Source organism: Bos indicus x Bos taurus, chromosome 26 (assembly GCF_003369695.1).
Source record: "Bos indicus x Bos taurus breed Angus x Brahman F1 hybrid chromosome 26, Bos_hybrid_MaternalHap_v2.0, whole genome shotgun sequence".
Lineage (NCBI taxonomy): Eukaryota > Metazoa > Chordata > Mammalia > Artiodactyla > Bovidae > Bos > Bos indicus x Bos taurus.
In genome coordinates, this window is record NC_040101.1 from 3,137,253 (window position 1) to 3,155,001 (window position 17,749).

At 50.5% G+C, this 17,749-nt stretch overlaps 1 protein-coding gene across 3 annotated transcripts in view; it reads right to left on the minus strand.

The window, feature by feature from the left end:
• The window catches only part of MGMT (O-6-methylguanine-DNA methyltransferase), a 278,866-nt gene that overhangs the window by 218,963 nt on the left and 42,154 nt on the right, over positions 1-17,749 (minus strand). For 2 of the 3 annotated variants that reach the window (XM_027528875.1, XM_027528874.1), the window contains exon 2: positions 8,388-8,524. In XM_027528875.1, the coding sequence (XP_027384676.1) occupies positions 8,388-8,512 (125 nt within the window). In that variant the 5' untranslated portion in view covers positions 8,513-8,524. Of the gene's footprint in view, positions 1-8,387; positions 8,525-8,943; positions 9,040-17,749 lie in introns of all 3 variants that reach the window. The other variant, XM_027528876.1, reaches the window with a different exon arrangement.

Consider the following 17,749-nt stretch of genomic DNA (forward strand, 5'->3'; position numbering starts at 1 on the left):
CTGCATGCCAATGCAGGCGAGCGGGTTTGATCCCTGGGTCGAGAAGAGCCCCCTGGAGAAGGGAATGGCTACCTGTCCCAGTAGTCTTGTCTGGAGAATCCCATGGACAGAGGAGCCCAGCGGGCTACAGTCCACGGGGCTGCAAAGAGTCGGACGCGACTTAGAAACTAAACAACAGGCGACTCTGAGATCCTTCTCTAAGTCTATGAGTCCCTTTCCATTTTCTAAATTCACTTGCATCATTTCTTTTTAGGTTCGACATAACGCCATTTGCGGCGACACAGGTGGACCCAGAAACTGTCATACCGAGTGAAGAAAGTCAGAGGAGGAGAAGTACTGTACGACACCCTCGTACGGGAGAGCCCAAGGCTTTTAGCCAGGTCGCGACTGCCCTCCTGCCGAGGGTAAACCCAGTGCGGTCTGACTCACGAGTCCTGCACCCAGTGAGGGTGCTGCCAGGAACGTCCTCCAGGGAGCACACACCGCTCAGCCTGCGTCTCCTCCTCAAGGGCAAGGCCTCGCAGCAGTCGAGGCTTCTCGCAGCTGTGTCGAGGCCACAGGAGACCTGCTTCTTTGGGAAAACTGCAGTGCCAGCCTTTCAAAAGCAGGCATATGGAGAGAGGGGAGGTTCAACATCTAGAGGATTTCAGGACTTTTCCCATGCCACAGAGGAAAGCACCCACTCCCTCTGCTTGAAATCAGCCAACATACCTCCTTTACTCTTAAGTGCTCCCGTACTTCAATTGCTGGAAACTTGTTTAAAAAAAAACCTCATTCTGACAGTTTGGAGTTCATATTTAGAACTCATATATTTGTAGCTGTTACTCAACTGTTCATTTCTTCCTTCTAAGAGGACCCTGGCAAACTGAAAGTTAAATGAACCCACCCACGGACACAGGCGTGGAAGTCTTGTCGTTTCTGTCACCCTGAAATGCAGCAGTAAGACCGACAAATAAAACTCTCGCCTTGCTCTTTTCTCTTACGTGGATCTGGAAAGTTCTAAATCTCAGTAACACTTGCTTAAAAATGCCCAGTCACCCTGCTCCCACCTTTCGCCCTGCCCAGGCAACAGACAGCCTGTGCAACAGGCTAAAAACTTAGGGGAAAGGGGAAAAGAAAGAGAAGAGGGTGAAAGCCAGTGAAGCCATGCGAAGCCTGTTTGTTCTTTTCCGGGTCAGAAACCGCACAGTAACGTGCGCATCACTCCTTTCTGTGGTCATGTGGCACCAGCCTGTGGTGCGAGGGCCTGTACCCACCTTCTCTGTGGTACAAGCTGCAAAGCCGACCCAGGAGGAGCCCCCCAGGGGCCCCGCGCAGAGGGCCGGTCACCTACCATGCGGCCCTGCAGTCACCCGAAGGCACACTGTGCGCTCGCTCACCTGTGCCTCACAAAGCAGCCCCGAGACGCTGCCGCACAGCCACCCCGGACGGCCCGTCTGGGGACAGGGACTCATCCCGAGACACTCCCCGAGAGCTCCACCTCCACTCCCCCTCACCGCGTCAGCCATCCGCCTGAAGATGCCAGCGTCTCGCTTGTACAGGACCCTGGGAGTGAAGTGCCTGCACAATCTGACCTGGGCTACTGACGACCTAAGTCAGGAGAGGGATTCCCCACACGCTCCTGATAACTGAGCCCTGAGCCAGAAACCGTGCAGAGGGAGGCCCCTCGACACCGCCAGGCCGCAGGCTCACCAGGGCATCCAAGCACTTGGTCTAAAAACAGATTATTTGTGTGAAGCCACAGAGCCTGGCAAGTTCTCCTCTCAGAGACATGCTTATTTGACTCCAGAGACCTCCTTAAGGAGCATTCTGTAAAATAAAATAATTATATTTTTCAGCACACACAACACAAATCATTATTTTGAGCTACTGGAGAAAAGCCGTGAGACACCTAAACTGGCTGCAGGTAACTTCCTGCGGTGCCCATTCCAGCGCCCCTTCCCGGGAGCACTTCTTCAGGTGTTTATCCTTAAGAATACCCTTCTCTTCCTGAAAGACCAATTACAATAAAGCAAGTGCTACGTCTGTATTAAAATTACCCAATCTGTTGGGAAGAATTAGCTCAGCAGCATCCAGGGAAGGTTTTCATGCCGTGCAGACTCTCAGGATCTATCCTGACCTGGAACCAGCAGACCAAAGGGCACCAAGGTCCCACTCAGCATGCAGCAGCCCCAGGCTGAGCAGGGTCGACAACCCCAGACAGACCCCCAACAGCCTCACGTTCTCTTGATGGTCCCCTTAAATATTTAAAGATAAACAGAAAAGCAGTAAATGCATACGGAAACCAGCAGTCACTGTCCATTCAAACCAAAGGACTCAATCAGACGTTGAGTCCAACATCCCTTCATGAAGGCCTCAAAGGCATCTTCCTTCCTTCAGGGGAGTGAGGGCGTTAGCACCTTCCAAGGTGAAAGCCTGGCAGTGTGCCCGAGGGTCAACCTCCTCCTAGGAGGAACACAGAGGCCCTGCCATGACACTCTCTCAGGCCCCAGGGGGTTCTGGTGCATCCCCTTCGGCTGGCTGGCCACCCAAGTCCTCAGAGGAGATAACGCCTAACCTCCATGCTCCTCCCAATCCTCAACACCAGAGGTGGCGAGGCCGGACACCAGGAGGCAGGAATGACAACATCATCCCGAACTATATATTCTTATCAAGCAGAAAACAGCCTGCATGTGCTTTTAAATTTTTCAACACACAGAAAGCTTTACAATGGTTTACTCTGGCTGGCCTATAACTTTTTCACTTGCATTTGGTATTTTTCTAAAAAGCTTTATATAGAACAAATTAAAAAATGAAAAATAAAGATAACTCTTTGACAGACATGAAAGTACATCCACTTAGTTCTCTCTAGCCGCCCAGATCCAAAAGTCCTATTTCCATAACATTAAGTATAATCCAGGGTGGTACAGTCCATTTTCAAGTAATCAAATACTATGATCAACTTTATGGAAAATCAAATAAGCCCAAAATAACCTTAGAAATACAAATATATCCTCCTACCCTTATTTAGATTTTAGACATTGTGGCGAATAACAATGAGTCCAAAGCTTTGCTGCCACAGAAGACGGTGTGGGGGGATCAGTCAAGCTCTTGCAAAAAGCCTGAACGAGACAGTTGTTAATGGAAACGACACTGGCAGCAAGCTACAAGAGTGGGACTATTACACCACTTTCCAAACTGCTATTCCTCACTCCCACTTTTAGGAAAGGTGAGTAATGGATCTTATGCAAAAATGAAATCAATGACCACTGTATGAAGCCATATGTACAAGTAAACAGACTAACACAGGAAGCAGGAATCCTACTTTGTACAGAAGGGTGGAAGGAATTCCACTACAGACAGATGCTGGGGGCCAACTTCTAACTGACCTACTGAAGAACGCAGCAAGGCCTCAGAGGAAACCGATGCTGGACTCACAAGCACTCAGGAGGGTGAGGACAGGGACCACCATCCTGAGGACGCACTGCTCAACAGCCCCTTGGCCACCCCCACCACAGCAGCTGGAGGACACAGCCCTGGAGGGTGCAAATGGCTCTACCTACAAAAAGCCAAGTGGTGGGAAAGCCCCCTAGAGGTGGGCAAGGGCAGCACCCCCTTCTCTCAAACAGCAGGTCTTACCAGAAGCCTTCCTTCCAGACCCAGAGGGCAGCAAACTTGAGGAAAAAGCTCCACGACATGACTCTTCTGGAAGCAGAGGAGGGGCCACTTCCAAATTCACTTCATGTAGACAGAAAAACCCAAATGCCCAAACCTCACAAAGACATCACCAGAAAAAGTTATATACAACACCCCTCACGAACTTAAAATACACAAATCCTAAACGGCACATTTATCTTTCAATTCTTCATTTTTGGCTGTGCTGGCTTTCTGTTGCCACGCGCGGGCTCTCCTCTAGACGGGCGCGTGGCTTCTCTCTGCGGTGGCCTCTCTCGTCGAGGCCGCAGGCTCCAGGCGCGCGGCCTTCAGTAGTTGCGGCCCACGGGCTTAGCTGCTGCACAGCATATGGGATCTTCCTGGACCAGGGAACCGGTCTCCCCTGAGCTGACCCACAGATTCTTAACCACTGGACCACCAGGGAAGTCCCAAAGTAGCATTTTTAAACCAGCAATATGTAAGGGAAAAAAAAGATTATACCATGAATTAAATGACGTGGTACAAAGTTTCAAGGTTGATATAGGCTCCTACAATTAACTTATTGTACAGTTAAAGAACAAAGGAGAAAAACATGATTATGTTGACAAATCCACAAAAACTCTTTAACAAAATTCAACAGATTGAAGAAGCACTTTCAGAGTGAGAGGGGTCACCTACGAAAGCCAACAAGGGCAGCAGTCACCTGCTGTTCCCCCACGACCGGGAACACGTACGGAGGTCCACTGTGATGATGTTTATTCACTGTCAGACTGGAGGTTCTAGTCAGTGCAACAGAAGTAACAGAAGGCAAAAAGACCAGAAAGGAAGAAGCAAAGCGCCTTTACTCACAGACACCATGATTTTCTACAGAGAAAACCCTACGGAAACTGCAAAAGAATTCCTGGAACTAAGAAGTGAATTTAGTGTTATGTACCAGCAACAGTAGTTCACTGCTGCTGCTAAGTCGCTTCAGTCATGTCCGACTCTGTGCAACCCCACAGACGGCAGCCCACCAGGCCCCCCATCCCTGGGATTCTCCAGGCAAGAACACTGGAGTGAGTTGCCATTGCCTTCTCCAATGCAGGAAGGGAAAAGTGAAAGGGAGGTCGCTGAGTCTTGTCCGACTCTTAGCAACCCCATGGACTGTGGCCTACCAGGCTCCTCCATCCACGGGATTTTCCAGGCAAGAGCACTGGAGTGGGGCAGCAGTAGTTTAAAAGTAAAAAAAAAAAAAAAAAGAAAAAAAAGAAATTAAGCAGATTTAGAGTATCGTCAAAAAACAAAGTATTTAGAAATAAGTTTTACAAAATACACACAGATCTTCAAGCTGGAAACTACCAAACATTACTGAGAAAAATTAAATAGAATCTAAACAAACGCAGAGATAAACCACAATCATGAACTGGAAACTTCAATTTAAGATGTCAACCCTCCCAAAATTGATACATAGATTCAATGAACTCCAATCAAAATCCCAGTAGGCATTTTTGGAGAAACTGACACCTTGATTCTAAAAGTCATATGGGAAATTGAAACCTAGAAACCAAGACAATCTTTCAGGAAAAAAAAGGGGGGGGGCTGGAAGACTCAAAGACTTATCACAAAGCTACATCAAGTCAGTGTAGCACTGGCACAGAATGGATGAAAAGATCAGCTAAACAAAACACTGTCCAGACACATATAACCCACACATGTATGGTCATGTGACTGTTTTTCAACAAAAGCACCGAGGCAATTCCCTGGAGAAAGGAATTGGTTCCCCACTCCCTTCCCTCAGCAAATGATGCTGCAACAACTAAGTAACTTGGAAAAAATTGAGAACCTCAAAAGTTAATTTGAGATGATGGAATACCTATCTAAACAGGAAAAGCTAAAATTATGTTTTTCAAATAATTGAGAATGTGAAATCAGAGCAGGCAAATATTTCTTAGGGACACAAAATACGCTGAACAGAAAGGAAAAAATAGTTGGTCTTCCTCAAAATTAAAAACTATTCACTAAAGACATTAGTAGAAAAATAAAAACATGTCCCCAAATGTGAGAAAATGATCAGTACAAATATCTGATCACCAAATTGTAAACAGAACCACAAATTGAAAATACCAATTAAAAACACACAAGAGACCTGCCTCACAATGAATACTTACTGAGAACAGTGTTCAAAGATCAGTCAGCAGGAAAGGGCAGGTCACCACAGAGAGCGCGCAGACTTCATACCCACCAGGATGACTAAACCTCTAAAAACCACCATCACCAAGCACGAGAGCACAACACAAACTCTCCAACATCCCTGGTAAAAACGCAAAAATGGTGAACGGGGTAAAGTGCTGGCAATTTCTTAGGAGGTTACACATCCATTTGCCATGCAATCCAACCGTGCAATTCACACCTAGGAATTCACTCAAGAGAAATGAAAACATCTTTCCATAAAGAGGCTTGAACAAGAATTCTCTTAGCAGTTTTATTAATGGTGGCCCCAAACTGGACAATTCAGCTGTCCAGCAACATGAGAATGAACAAGCCGTGGTACAGTCACATAACAAACTGCTACTTCTTAAAGCATGAACTACTTTGTGATGCACAGAACAACGTGGGTGAACTCTGACAACATCACTGAATCAAATAAAAAAACAGTGTATGTTGTATGGCTCCATGTGTGTAAATTTCAAGAACTGGCAAAACTAACCCAGCATGACAGAAATCAGAACACTGGATGCCAGGGGGAGGGGCTGATTGAAAGGGGGCATGAGGGAACTTCCTGGAGTGTTTTCTATCTTGCTTTGGGTTGGTGGTTGCATCGCTCTACATATCTGCAAAAACTCACTGAACTTTATGACTTAAAAATCTATGGATTTTACAATATTATGCAATTTTTGCCTTGGTTTTGTAAATGAAATTATTAATTCTGAGTATTCACAGAGATAATTTTTATGCTATTCTAATTCTGAACTCCCCTTCCCTCGAAATTAACCACATGTAACAGATCCCTGGTTTGCCCCCCCAATACACACACCAATCGCCTCCATGCAGAAGCCTTAACTTCAGCCAGCACCCAGCCACCTCCATACTCCAGCCTGGTGTGGCCAGTGAGGTAAGACAGGAGCCAGGGCTGCTCTGAAACGGGAGGGCCTCCTCTCCTCTCCAAGCTCTGCTCGGGAGTGGGCTGTGGCACGTCGCACCCAGAGCCCAGCCTGCAGATGCCGAGGGGAAAGCTGGGGGCCGGACTCCAGGGACCATCCCCCAGCAGACTCAGCTTACTGCCCACCCGCCCGTGCTTCTCCCCCAGAGAAATGGGCCGCGTCTCGCGAAGCCCTTGGTGGAGGAGCTTGCTTCCTGCAACACAGCCTGATCCTTCCTCGACGCAGAAGCACAGAGGGCAGAAGCAAGGCTGAGCCGCGTCCTCCCTCCGCGCTCGCACTTGGGAACTGGCACCCGCGGCACTTTAAGAGGCTCGCACTTGGGGACTGGCACCCGGGGCCCTTTAAGAGGCGCTTTACTCCTACCTTTTCTTCCCCAAAGTCACTGTGTCTTTAAAAAAAAAGAAAAAAAAATTCAACACACAATTTCTGTGATTTACTGTGCAACAAACATGCTAAAGGACAAAATGACATTTTCTCTACTAAGTATTTGGTGCCTGTGATTTTCTGAGCACTACAGCCAGATGGTTCTCATAGAAATAGAGAAGACTGTATTCATATAGTTCAAAGGTTTGCTTATTTTTTGGTCTTAAAAAAGACTATTGATTGTAACATGCAGCTCTACAGGAAAAATCTCGACAGAGGCGGCGAAAACTGATATTTATTACTGCACTTGTGCTCATTACGGCCGTCTCTGACAGGGGTCCATTAAATCAATTTTTATGTTTCTTATGTATTTTCTTTATCTAACGTTCCTGGCATTGTGTTTATTAGCCAGTTAAGACAAACACAGAGCAGAGGAGTGGGTGGTTTTTCCCTCTTCTGTCAGAAATAACAAGAACTGCAATTTTAATACAACTGCTATTCACAATCAATGAATGAAGGAAATGGAATGTTACATTTCACAAGAAAACATTAAAAAGTGCTTTAACTTTATGTTTTTACAATTAGAGAAAATACCAGAAAGCATTCAAAAAAAGGGAGAAGGGAGTTCCATTAGAAACGGCAACATGCTAAACTTCCTCTGAAAAGGGGATTTTCCACCCTTCCCCTCAGCCACACACACACGCCAACGTCAGACACCATTTCCAAGAGCCCCAGTGGGGCTCCTGATTAAGCGAGTCCAGGACTCTGGAATAAAACTCACCTGGCAAGCTGATGAACAGTGAAGGCTGGTCCCAATTTAAAAATCAAGACTAGGCAAGCAGCTCCCTGTCACCAAATTTCCAGAGGGATCCCCCCAGCCTATTTAAGAATCAAAGTGTTCAATGCTCACGGCACCTCTGTGTATGTACACATTAGTATGTCCTGGGGCTCCTAACTCCAGGTTATGCTGCTGTGCACGGCACCTCTGTGTATGTACACATTAGTGTGTCCTGGGGCTCCTAACTCCAGGGTATGCTGCTGTGGTTGGTCAGAGGTGGGAGGGGCCTGCGCAACAAGCACAGGTGCTGAAAAGAACGCTCGCGGCCCTACCATTTCTGGCGAGACGCTAACTTCTGTGATTTGTAGCGTGGGGCTCGTGTTACCCTGTGGTCAGGGGCGAGCAAGCAATACCCATATGCTCTCTGTTGCTCTAAACACAGGCCGTGGGTGTCACACAGGACGTTCACTCACCCAGTGTCTGGGGTCTTCCCGCCATGCAGCTTTATCCCATGCAGACCCCGCTCACAACCAGAGATCTCCAACTTCCCCAGAGGGCTGTCCACCACTTTGTATTTCATTTCACAGGTCTCATCCATTCTCCCAAGTACCTAGAGAGAACAATCACTACAGTTAAGCCTATGTGAAAGAGTTTGGTCACTTCTAAAGCGTAACAGAAGCCCCAGCTATATAAGACATGAAACACTTCCGAAGCTTTCTTTCCCATTTTTTGAATTTAATCATAATGTGTCATTTTTATAACACAGTTACTTTGGAGACAGAAAATTACCGTAATTGCACAGAACAGCAATGCATTCTCCTTTCGTTTCCTTAAATTACTATCTCCCTTTCTTCTCATTTATCTTTAACCAATGCATAGTCAAAGATGAAATTAAAGCTTCTCTTAAATAGTCCCTAAAACTATTTAAAATAAAACAATTACCAACAACTTTTTTAATGACAACTAAAGACAAACCATTTAATACTTTGAATAAAGTATATTTAATAGAGCATTATGGAGTGAACTTACAGAAACAGTGCAATTCAACTCTGCTCTTAACACAATGGCCCCCGTGTTAATAGGTGGCTGGCCAGGCAGATGCTCGCTGGACACGGCTCTTTCGCTCTGGAAAGCACACAAATTTCAGCTACAAACTGAAGTCGCTCAGTCGTATCCAACTCTTTGCGACCCCATGGACTGGAGCCTATCAGGCTCCTCCATCCATGGAATTCTCCAGGCAAGAAAACTGCAGTGGGTTGCCATTTCCTTCTCTAGGGGATTTTCCTGACCCAGGGATCGAACTCGGGTCTCCACATTGTAGGCAGACACTTTACCATCTGAGCCACCTGGGAAGCTGTCAGGGTAGTCCCCTTTTTTCAATTTTTAAAGGGACCCAAAATGTAAGGACTTTAGCAATAGGGCAGCCCTTCATCCCTTCTCACCTCTTAGAACAGGGGGACACAGCTGGGAACAAGATCTGTGTCTCTGACCTTCTGCATGTGACCTTCTCCATTTCAGGAGAAGGGCTTCGGAGGGGGGTCTAGTGGCAACCAGAAGGGTGAGGAAGAACTTGTTCAAAGAAGTGTATGACCGCTATCCCATGATGTACCATCCATGTGAATTCTGAGGGACGTTAATTCTGGTCAACTCAGCAAAGGTTTACAAGAAAGAGAAGCTGTACTAAGAGCAGTGAGAAGCCAGGACCACGGTTTAGGCCGACTGACATTAAAAACAAAGCTCTCGACTCCAGAGGTGAGGGCTGTGGGAAGCCCACCTGGCCCGGAGCAGCACTGGGCTGCTTCCTCCCCGCATGGACCCCTGCCCCGCCTCTACTAATACTCCTCTCTCCAGAGCTCCACCCTCAGCCACAGCAGTCTAGGGTACACCCTCTGAGCTCGCCTGCTTACCTGCTCTCTCGACCTCTGTGTCCCGAAAACACTCCAAATGAACTTGACCAAAACTGTCACCTTGCATAAATTCTCCTGTACACAGCACTTCCACGTATCCCTGCCCACACTCAGACCCGGATTTGCCCTGGACAACGCGTTCCCTTGCACCTCGCCAGCTGCACCTCCACAGGCACTCATCTCTCACTGTCAGCTCCTTCATTCCCACCCCATCCTCCAGGACTCCCCACCAACTCTCACCTCCCTGAGGAAGGGCGCCCGGCACTCATTACACTTGGGCTCTTCCCACGCCAACCACCCCTCAGCTAAAACACTAATGACGTGAAGGGGCCACAGCAGGGTCAGCGAACTGCAGCCCATGGACCAAACCCAGCCCAGCACCTGCTTTGTAAATAAAGCTTTATTGGGATACACCCATGCTCGCCACTTGCAGGCTGCTGGCCGTGGCTGCCTTCACGCTCCAGGGGCCGAGCCAACTGGCTGTCCTGCAGCCCTATAAGCCACAGGCGCTCTCACACGCATCGAGGGCTCCAGTCTCCGGGTGTGGACACGAGAGACTGCCCCGTCCCTGACTGTCCAGTCTGCACCACGCAGCCTGCTGTCCACCTTACTGGGAAACCTCAGCACACCTCCACCGCTCTTGCCCCAGGTTCTTCTCCCTTCCCTGTGCCTTCCACCTGCTCCTAATGTCTCTTGCTGTACCTCTGTTCGCTGAACCCAGGGTAGGCCAGGCAAGAGCAGGGAAGCTGGAAGAAAACTTGAAGAGCCACAGGAACTGCAGACATGTTTAATCTCTGCAGGCTGGCACAGCAGCCGCAGCAGCAGCAGACATGCTGGAGCCTCTCCTCTCGAGGTTGACCCAGCAGACGCAGCCACAAGGGCGTCTCAGGTGGTGCTTACACAGGGTACTGCGCGTGTGCGGTGCTGTAAGTGACCTCAGCTGTTACATAATCACATATTCACAAAACGTGGGGCAGGAGCCGGCAGCCACAGGGCGAGAGAGAGCCTGACCACCACCACCTGGCCAACTGCTCTTTCCCTATGTAAGGCCATGCTGATCGCCGCCTCTGCCCCCCAAGAGCCCAGGACAGAAGAACGAGCCATGCCTTGAAGACGTCAAGCGGCATTCCCGAAACCCCATGGTGCTCCAGCATCACTCCAAAGGCTCAAGGGCGCATTAGGGGGATAAGAAGAAAGCAGCTTTGTTTCTCTACCAAGTAAGTACTCGCCAATTGTTCACCGACCCCTGCCCCCTACCCATTCCTGCTCAGAAGCACTGGCCTCCGTCAGGCTGTTTCGCCTGCTTACAGGCATGGGAAACCGGTACTGGCTAATTTAAGCACAAAAGCAACTTACTGAAAGACTCACAGAAGTTCTGGGAAGAAGCTCAGAAAACAGTAGGAACCAAGACTGGCCACCGTCCAGCCACAGGCGGTACCAAGCCTCAGGATACACCTGTGGGAGCTCCAGGGACTGCAGGCACGCGGCAGGCCCCGCAGGCACCGCCGCCCAGAGAGAACAGGATGCTCCGGCCACTGTCAGTGCCCTGCTGCCCGGGCTCCCTCTCACGTGTCCCGGGACTCGAGGCCCAGGCAGGAGCTCAGAGCTGGCGTGGGGCCAGGCCCGTGGCACCTGCGTCGAGCGTCCAGGAAGAAGGACAGCTGCCAGAAGGGCTTTGTCTGTGTCCGACCCCCTCAAGGACACGGACTGGCACTGCTACAGAAAGTAAGACTGGCACAGCGCCAACCAAGAGAAAGGTCAAACGGTGATGTCCTTCCCAGGCCTCAATTTTCTCAACAATAAATAGGAATAGTAATACTGTTTTCGCCAACCTCACTGGGGTATTCTGTGGGCCCAGCTGGAGAAGATGGGAAAAGCCATGAATGGGGTGGGCCAGGTACTCCTGCATTTGGAAAGGACTTCTGTCCGGCTCGGCACACACCCAACCCTCACCCTTTCTCCGAGCAAAGGCTGGAGAGACATGTCCAGGTGTGCGGAGCAAGCCAGGGGCGGGCAACGAAGGTGACTCAGGGCGCAGGGGCACGAGGGAGTCCCCCGCTTGGGAGCACGAGCGAGCTTGGGCCCCTCCTCGCTCCTCTGGGAGAAGGGCCTGGCATGTCATGCCAGCTTCCTGAGCACAGCCCAGACTGGCTGCACTTCGGAGGCCACTGGCCTGGAATGCAGGGAAGGGCAGCCAGCCAGCTTCTTGAGCTGGAAGGGCTGCCTCTGGCCCGAGTAACAGCCATACACTCCAGCTCCTCCACCTCTGAGGGGACCACGAGGACTCCGAAGCTTGGCCCGAAGCCGCCGTGCTGCCCCGTGGTCTGCAGCGGCACACACCTGCCAACACAGCACTGCCCGGACCACCACCTGGGCTCAACTCACAGCCTGCGTGCGGCTGACTTCTCTCTCTCAGAACCAGCTCCACCGGCCTCACAGAGCATGGGGGCCAACCACAAATCACGCCAAGAACCAACAAAGGGCAGCTCATTCTTAACAGGAATACCTGGCAAGTTCAAAATCTCAGTTCTGAACAAGTGGCGTGTCACTTCCAGCCATATCCATGCAGCAGATCATGTAGTTACGTGAAGTCTGAGGGAGTGAGCTCCTTAGACTTCCTTACTGGGTAAACAGGATGGAAATCAAAGCCTACTTCAGTGTTCCTGAACGTGAGGACTCCCCGAGGACTCCGGCCTCGGCCTGGCTGTCCTTTCAGGAGCGCCTGTGGGCTTTCAAGCGCAGTAGCAGCGCCCTGCTCGTCAGATAATGCACCATAACCCACCGACGGCTACTTTGCCAGAAAAAGAAAAGCTGCAATTTTTACAATATTTTATACCAACTCTGCCAGAAATGGCATTTGAGACTCCACAGAAGCCTGTGCACAACTTCCCTTCCTGTAGACAACCAGGACATTCCGCACAGAGTCCTTCCATGAGCAAGAGTAAAAATTAGCTGAATACTGAATCCTACTATGTAATGGATAATGTGTCCCCAGGACAGAAGCGCTGGGCCATTTGGCGTGGAGTGTGTGCTGAAGACAAGCCCAGGCTGAAACAGCAGGCGTGCTACAGGTCCCGTGGAGCTGGCAGGCCTCGCAGAGGGGTCGGGGGAAGCCAGCAGGAGAGACGGGGGCGTCACAGACACCAGGAGGGACCCTCAGAGGCTGGAACTGGGCAGCAAGAAGGGCGCGGTTTCAATAGCAGGCAAACACATCAGGGAGCCAGGGCGTCTCAACACAGGCTGGTGGGAGGTGCCGTCTGGAAAACAACAATGCCAGACACACACGGGGCTGCCATGCACACGGCGGCACAAAGAAGCTGACGGAATCCTGAGCCCTACAAACGTGGCAGGCCTGCCCAACACCCCCACAGAAACGCCCCCAGGCCCCGAAGGCCAACCCACCGCCAGCTCTGAGAGGGAATCCCATCAACGGACGCCCGCCCAGAGAAGGCCATGACTGTGACCCCAATAAGCAAGCTGCAAAGGGAACAAGACCCAGGAAACACGCTGCTCACTGCAGACTCTCCAACATTCACGGCCTAAGCACCAAGCCTAGGGCCAAGCAGGCTTCTGGCAGCCTGGCAGTACTCACGGCCAGGCTGCTGCCAGGCGGGGAGGGCGGCTGCCCCAGGGGAGCAGGGCAGCCTGCTGCAGGGGAACAGCTGAGAAGGTCTGGAGAACATGACATCTACACAGAGACCGGAATCACAACAAGGAGCTGGCCAGGCGAGAAGGTGCACGTGGGAAGCCGGCCGGGTGGGGAGGGAGCCCAGGAGCAGAGCCAGGGGGCCAGGGAGGAGGCCCAGCCGCTGCAGAGAGAACCGCAGGCAGATACACGGCCTCCGTGGGTCAGCGTTGAGCCTTGCTTTGTCCCTGAGGCGCCCCAGAGCTTTACGCTGGGGACAAATCCACCAGGTTGGCCTTTTCAAAGACATTCTCTGGCCGCTGTGTAAAGAATGGGTGGGCACAGAGGTTTGGAGTTGTGGTGGAGACCATGGAGACAGTTCGAGGACTGAGGATGAGCTCAACCCGTGCGGGAGAGAAGGCAGACTGCATAATGCGCCATGAGTAAGGATTAATAGTAAATGTCTACTCAAGCGCCCTATACATGAGCCCCAGGCTCAGGGGCTCACAACTGGAATGAGACAAATGCGGTCCGCCAGGGGAGGAAAACTACCCACAGAAAGCAAATCCTGCTGAACGATCTCTGCAGCCTTTGTCTAGATCCAAAAGTGCTCTGAAGTAAAAGTGTATTTTAGACTATCAATATAGATATGGTAGAATGATTTAAAAGTATCTACCTGCATCTCTTACCTGCATGTTCTGAGTTTTCTACAGTAAACTTGAAATTCTTTTCCAAGGATAAAAACTATTAAAATTCAACATAATATACAGATGATGTCAGCAAATGTTCTACATTTATCATTGTCTCAATCTCACAGCCATCAAACAAAGGACTGTTACTACTTTTCTTTGTAAAATAAAAACTCTGGGGTATGAAATTTTATTTGACTTACAAAAAAATGGGGGGGGGGGAGTTCTTCCCTGGTAGTCCAGTGGTTAAGAATCCGCCTTGCAACACAAGGGACACCAGTTTGATCCCTGGTCCAGGGGACGATTCAGCCTGGGCTCCACGACTGCTGAAGCCCAGACACCTAGAGCCTGCGCTCTGCATCAAGAGAAGCCGCCACCATGAGAGAGGAGCCCCCACCTGCCACAACCAGAGAAAGCCTGTGCGCAGCAAAGAAGACCCAGCAGAGCCAAGAACAACTGAATCTTAAAAAAAGAAAAATATATGGTTGAACAAAATAAAGACCTAAGGAAGAAATCACATCTCCTCCTTTCCCATCACTACTCCTACACATGAGGCCTACACAGCCCCGCAGCACCCTGGGGCCGTCCCGTCCTTCTGACCGCACCTCTGGCTGGGAGCGCAACTCACCCGCGTCTCCTGCGCCTGCGCACAGACACGGCTCTGGCCTCAGCGCCGGCGCCGCCATTCAGGCCGCTCGAAACGCCTCCTTCATACTGGTACCGTGGCCTCCGCCACTTAGTTCACAATCCTGCTCAAAAGTCACTGTCTCAGAGAAATCTTCCTGAAACAGTCCATCTCCTTTATCCATCCTTTCCCATTCTTTTCCTTCATAGCACTTGTGTCACATAAAATTATACTAATTTCATTTGCCATGTGTTGCCTTCACTAGAATGTAAACTCCAATACAGGTAGCAAATGTTATGTGACAACTCTGGCCAATGAATAAGGAGAAGTCTGCTTGTTTTAACTTTAAAAAAGTTTTTGTGTGGCTGGCACCATCTCCTCCCCTCTCTCCCTTTCTTGACACTGCAGATGTGATGCCTAGAGCTGCGGCAGCCGTTGAGTAAAAGCCGAGACGAGAGAGCCTCTGGCCCCAACACTGCCGGCCCCACCAGGCCAGTGCTGTCTGTGGCCAGACTTGTACTTGTGTGAGAAAAAGAAAACTCCGTTTCAAGCCAAGGTTGTGAGGATTTCCTGTTTTCTTCAACTTGAAAAGTGAAAGTGTAGTCTCTCATTCATAGCTGACTCTTTGCGACTCTATGGACTGTAACCCTCCAGGCTCCTCTGTCCATGGAATTCTCCAGGCAAGGATAATGGAGTGGATTGACATTTCCTTCTCCAGATCATCTTCCCAACCCAGGGATCGAACCTCGGGTTTCTTGCGTTCCAGGCACATTCTTTACCGTCTGAGCCATCAAGGAAGCTGACGCTGTATACTTACACTTAGAATGCATCATAGGTGCTCAGTAAATAGCTGTTGAATAAATTAGCTAATTATCCAAATCAGTCAAGTATACTTGATGTGAGGACTCAGAAGGAGAACTCCAGGATTAATGACAGGCTGGGGTCTGAGGGCCAGAGGATTCCTGGAAGAGGTGCCTACACAAAAAAGGGAGTCACATTTTCTGAGGGAGGGGTGGAGGAGGGGGCATTCCTGGCAGGCAGGTCTGTGTGCTAAGGCCCTGAGCCAGAGGGAGCACAGGGTGCCTGGGAGGTCGGGAGGCTGCAGACACGGGAGGGCAAGGACCCCCGTCAGAGGGAGCCCGCGGCAGTAGCTCCTGTGGGGACACGAGCAGGGGGACAGACGGAAGCACCGAGGACCCAAGAGCCTCCCGAGCAGGGGAGGGGCATGCGGTGTCTGGGATGCTGTAACCACCCCACAGGGTTATGATGCGTTCATAACAGAATCTGCTCCAGTAACAGCAGGCCATGCTGGTTTCCAAGCCAGAAAGAGGAGGAAAAGCTACCACCCAACCATCATTACTCCTAAGCACCAGCTTTACAGCTGAGGAAAACAGGGGCTTGTCCTGGAAACGGCGATCGGCAGGCCCTTCTTCCAGAAGCAGCCAAGTGGAGGCCTGGGGAGCCCCGTGGGAGGACAGGAGGAAGCCCACCATCCAAAGCCCACCATCAGTTCCCAACATGCCAAACCCACACATGTGTGATCTGAGAGCTAGGCTACAGGGGCCTGCGGAGGCTGTGACAAGTCAGTTCTTTGAATATTTCCCGAGAGCCACAGGGGCCTGCTCTCATGGTGGGAAACCTGACTTCCTTAATGGAGGCCCCCAGCCGCAGGTAGAACCAGGCCCACACGCTTCCAGGGGGACAGCACCACAGGCCACGTCCAGGACACAGAAGGGCTTAGCAGCCAGCCTGCCCCGCTTTCCACTCCCGTGAAGCACAAGCCCGCGACCCCACGCTTTTAGGCGGACAGCACCACAGGCCACGTTCAGGACACAGAAGGGGTTAAGCAGCCAGCCCGCCCCCCTTTCCACTCCCGTGAAGCACAAGCCTGCGACCCCAGCCTGGAGGCCTGGCAGGCCCAGCTCCCTGCATCATCATGGCAGCCACCTAAAGCCACAGAGTGGCTGACATTAATTGGTGGCAGAAAAAAATTGATTTTTCATGGCTATTTGGAGACCTCTGAAAAAACTAAGTGAATTTCGTTTCATCTCCCTTTCAACATGAATGGTATTTAATGTTCTGAATTAAGCAGTTGGCGCCAGAGGCCGGGTTCCCACTATATCAAAAGCAAGAAACCCAGTAACAAGCTGTCTTCCTCCTCCTCTGCTTGTAGCGTTCCAGGCCAGCCACGCCTGTTCAAACACTGTCCTTCCAGAACCATCTTCACAGTCCTATACCTTCCACTTTTAACCATTTCTAGTATTGGTATCCTGCACAATGAAAATGACCAGAGAGAGGCTGGAAAAAGAAAACCTGCCTGCCTTCTTCCTCACAGTGCACAAACATGGAGCTCAGACGTGTGCTCCTGAGGCCGCCCCCGAGTCAGTGCTCAGCCCACAGCAGAGCTCAGGCCTCCCCAGGAGCCGCAATCTCAGGCCTCCCGGCCTTTCCATCTGCTACGTGTGTGAAGTGGGAGCCCGCTGGCACTGAGGACTGATGTAGGAAAGGGGCGCAACTCAGCTGCAGCTCCTTCTGACATCAATAAAGCCATCACGAAAAGATGACCAGCAACCCAGCTCCAGCTCCTTCTGACATCAACAAAGTCACCATGAAAAGATGACCAGTTTTACAATCACCCTGCTGAACAGAGGATAAGAAAAAAGGCATCAGGGAAGCACCTTTGTCCTCGTTACTCAAGATCAGCCCACCTAACAATCAGGTGTGAGGGATTCTTTTAACTAGGAAAAAAACGTGTCAAACCCCTACAAGAGAGAAAATACGCCTACCGATCACTTCTTAATAAGCCTGGCCAAAGAGGGTGGAGAAGAAAGTGGACAGGACTGGTCCCCGCCAGGTGTGTGAGTCAAGAAGGAAAACACCAGGGAAAAACCCAGGCCCGTGGCTAAGACCCAGCTCAAAGTGCCACCAGGCCGGGGTCTCCACCGTGGAATTTCATCAGGTCACTTTCCACCAAAAGAGTCAAAATATG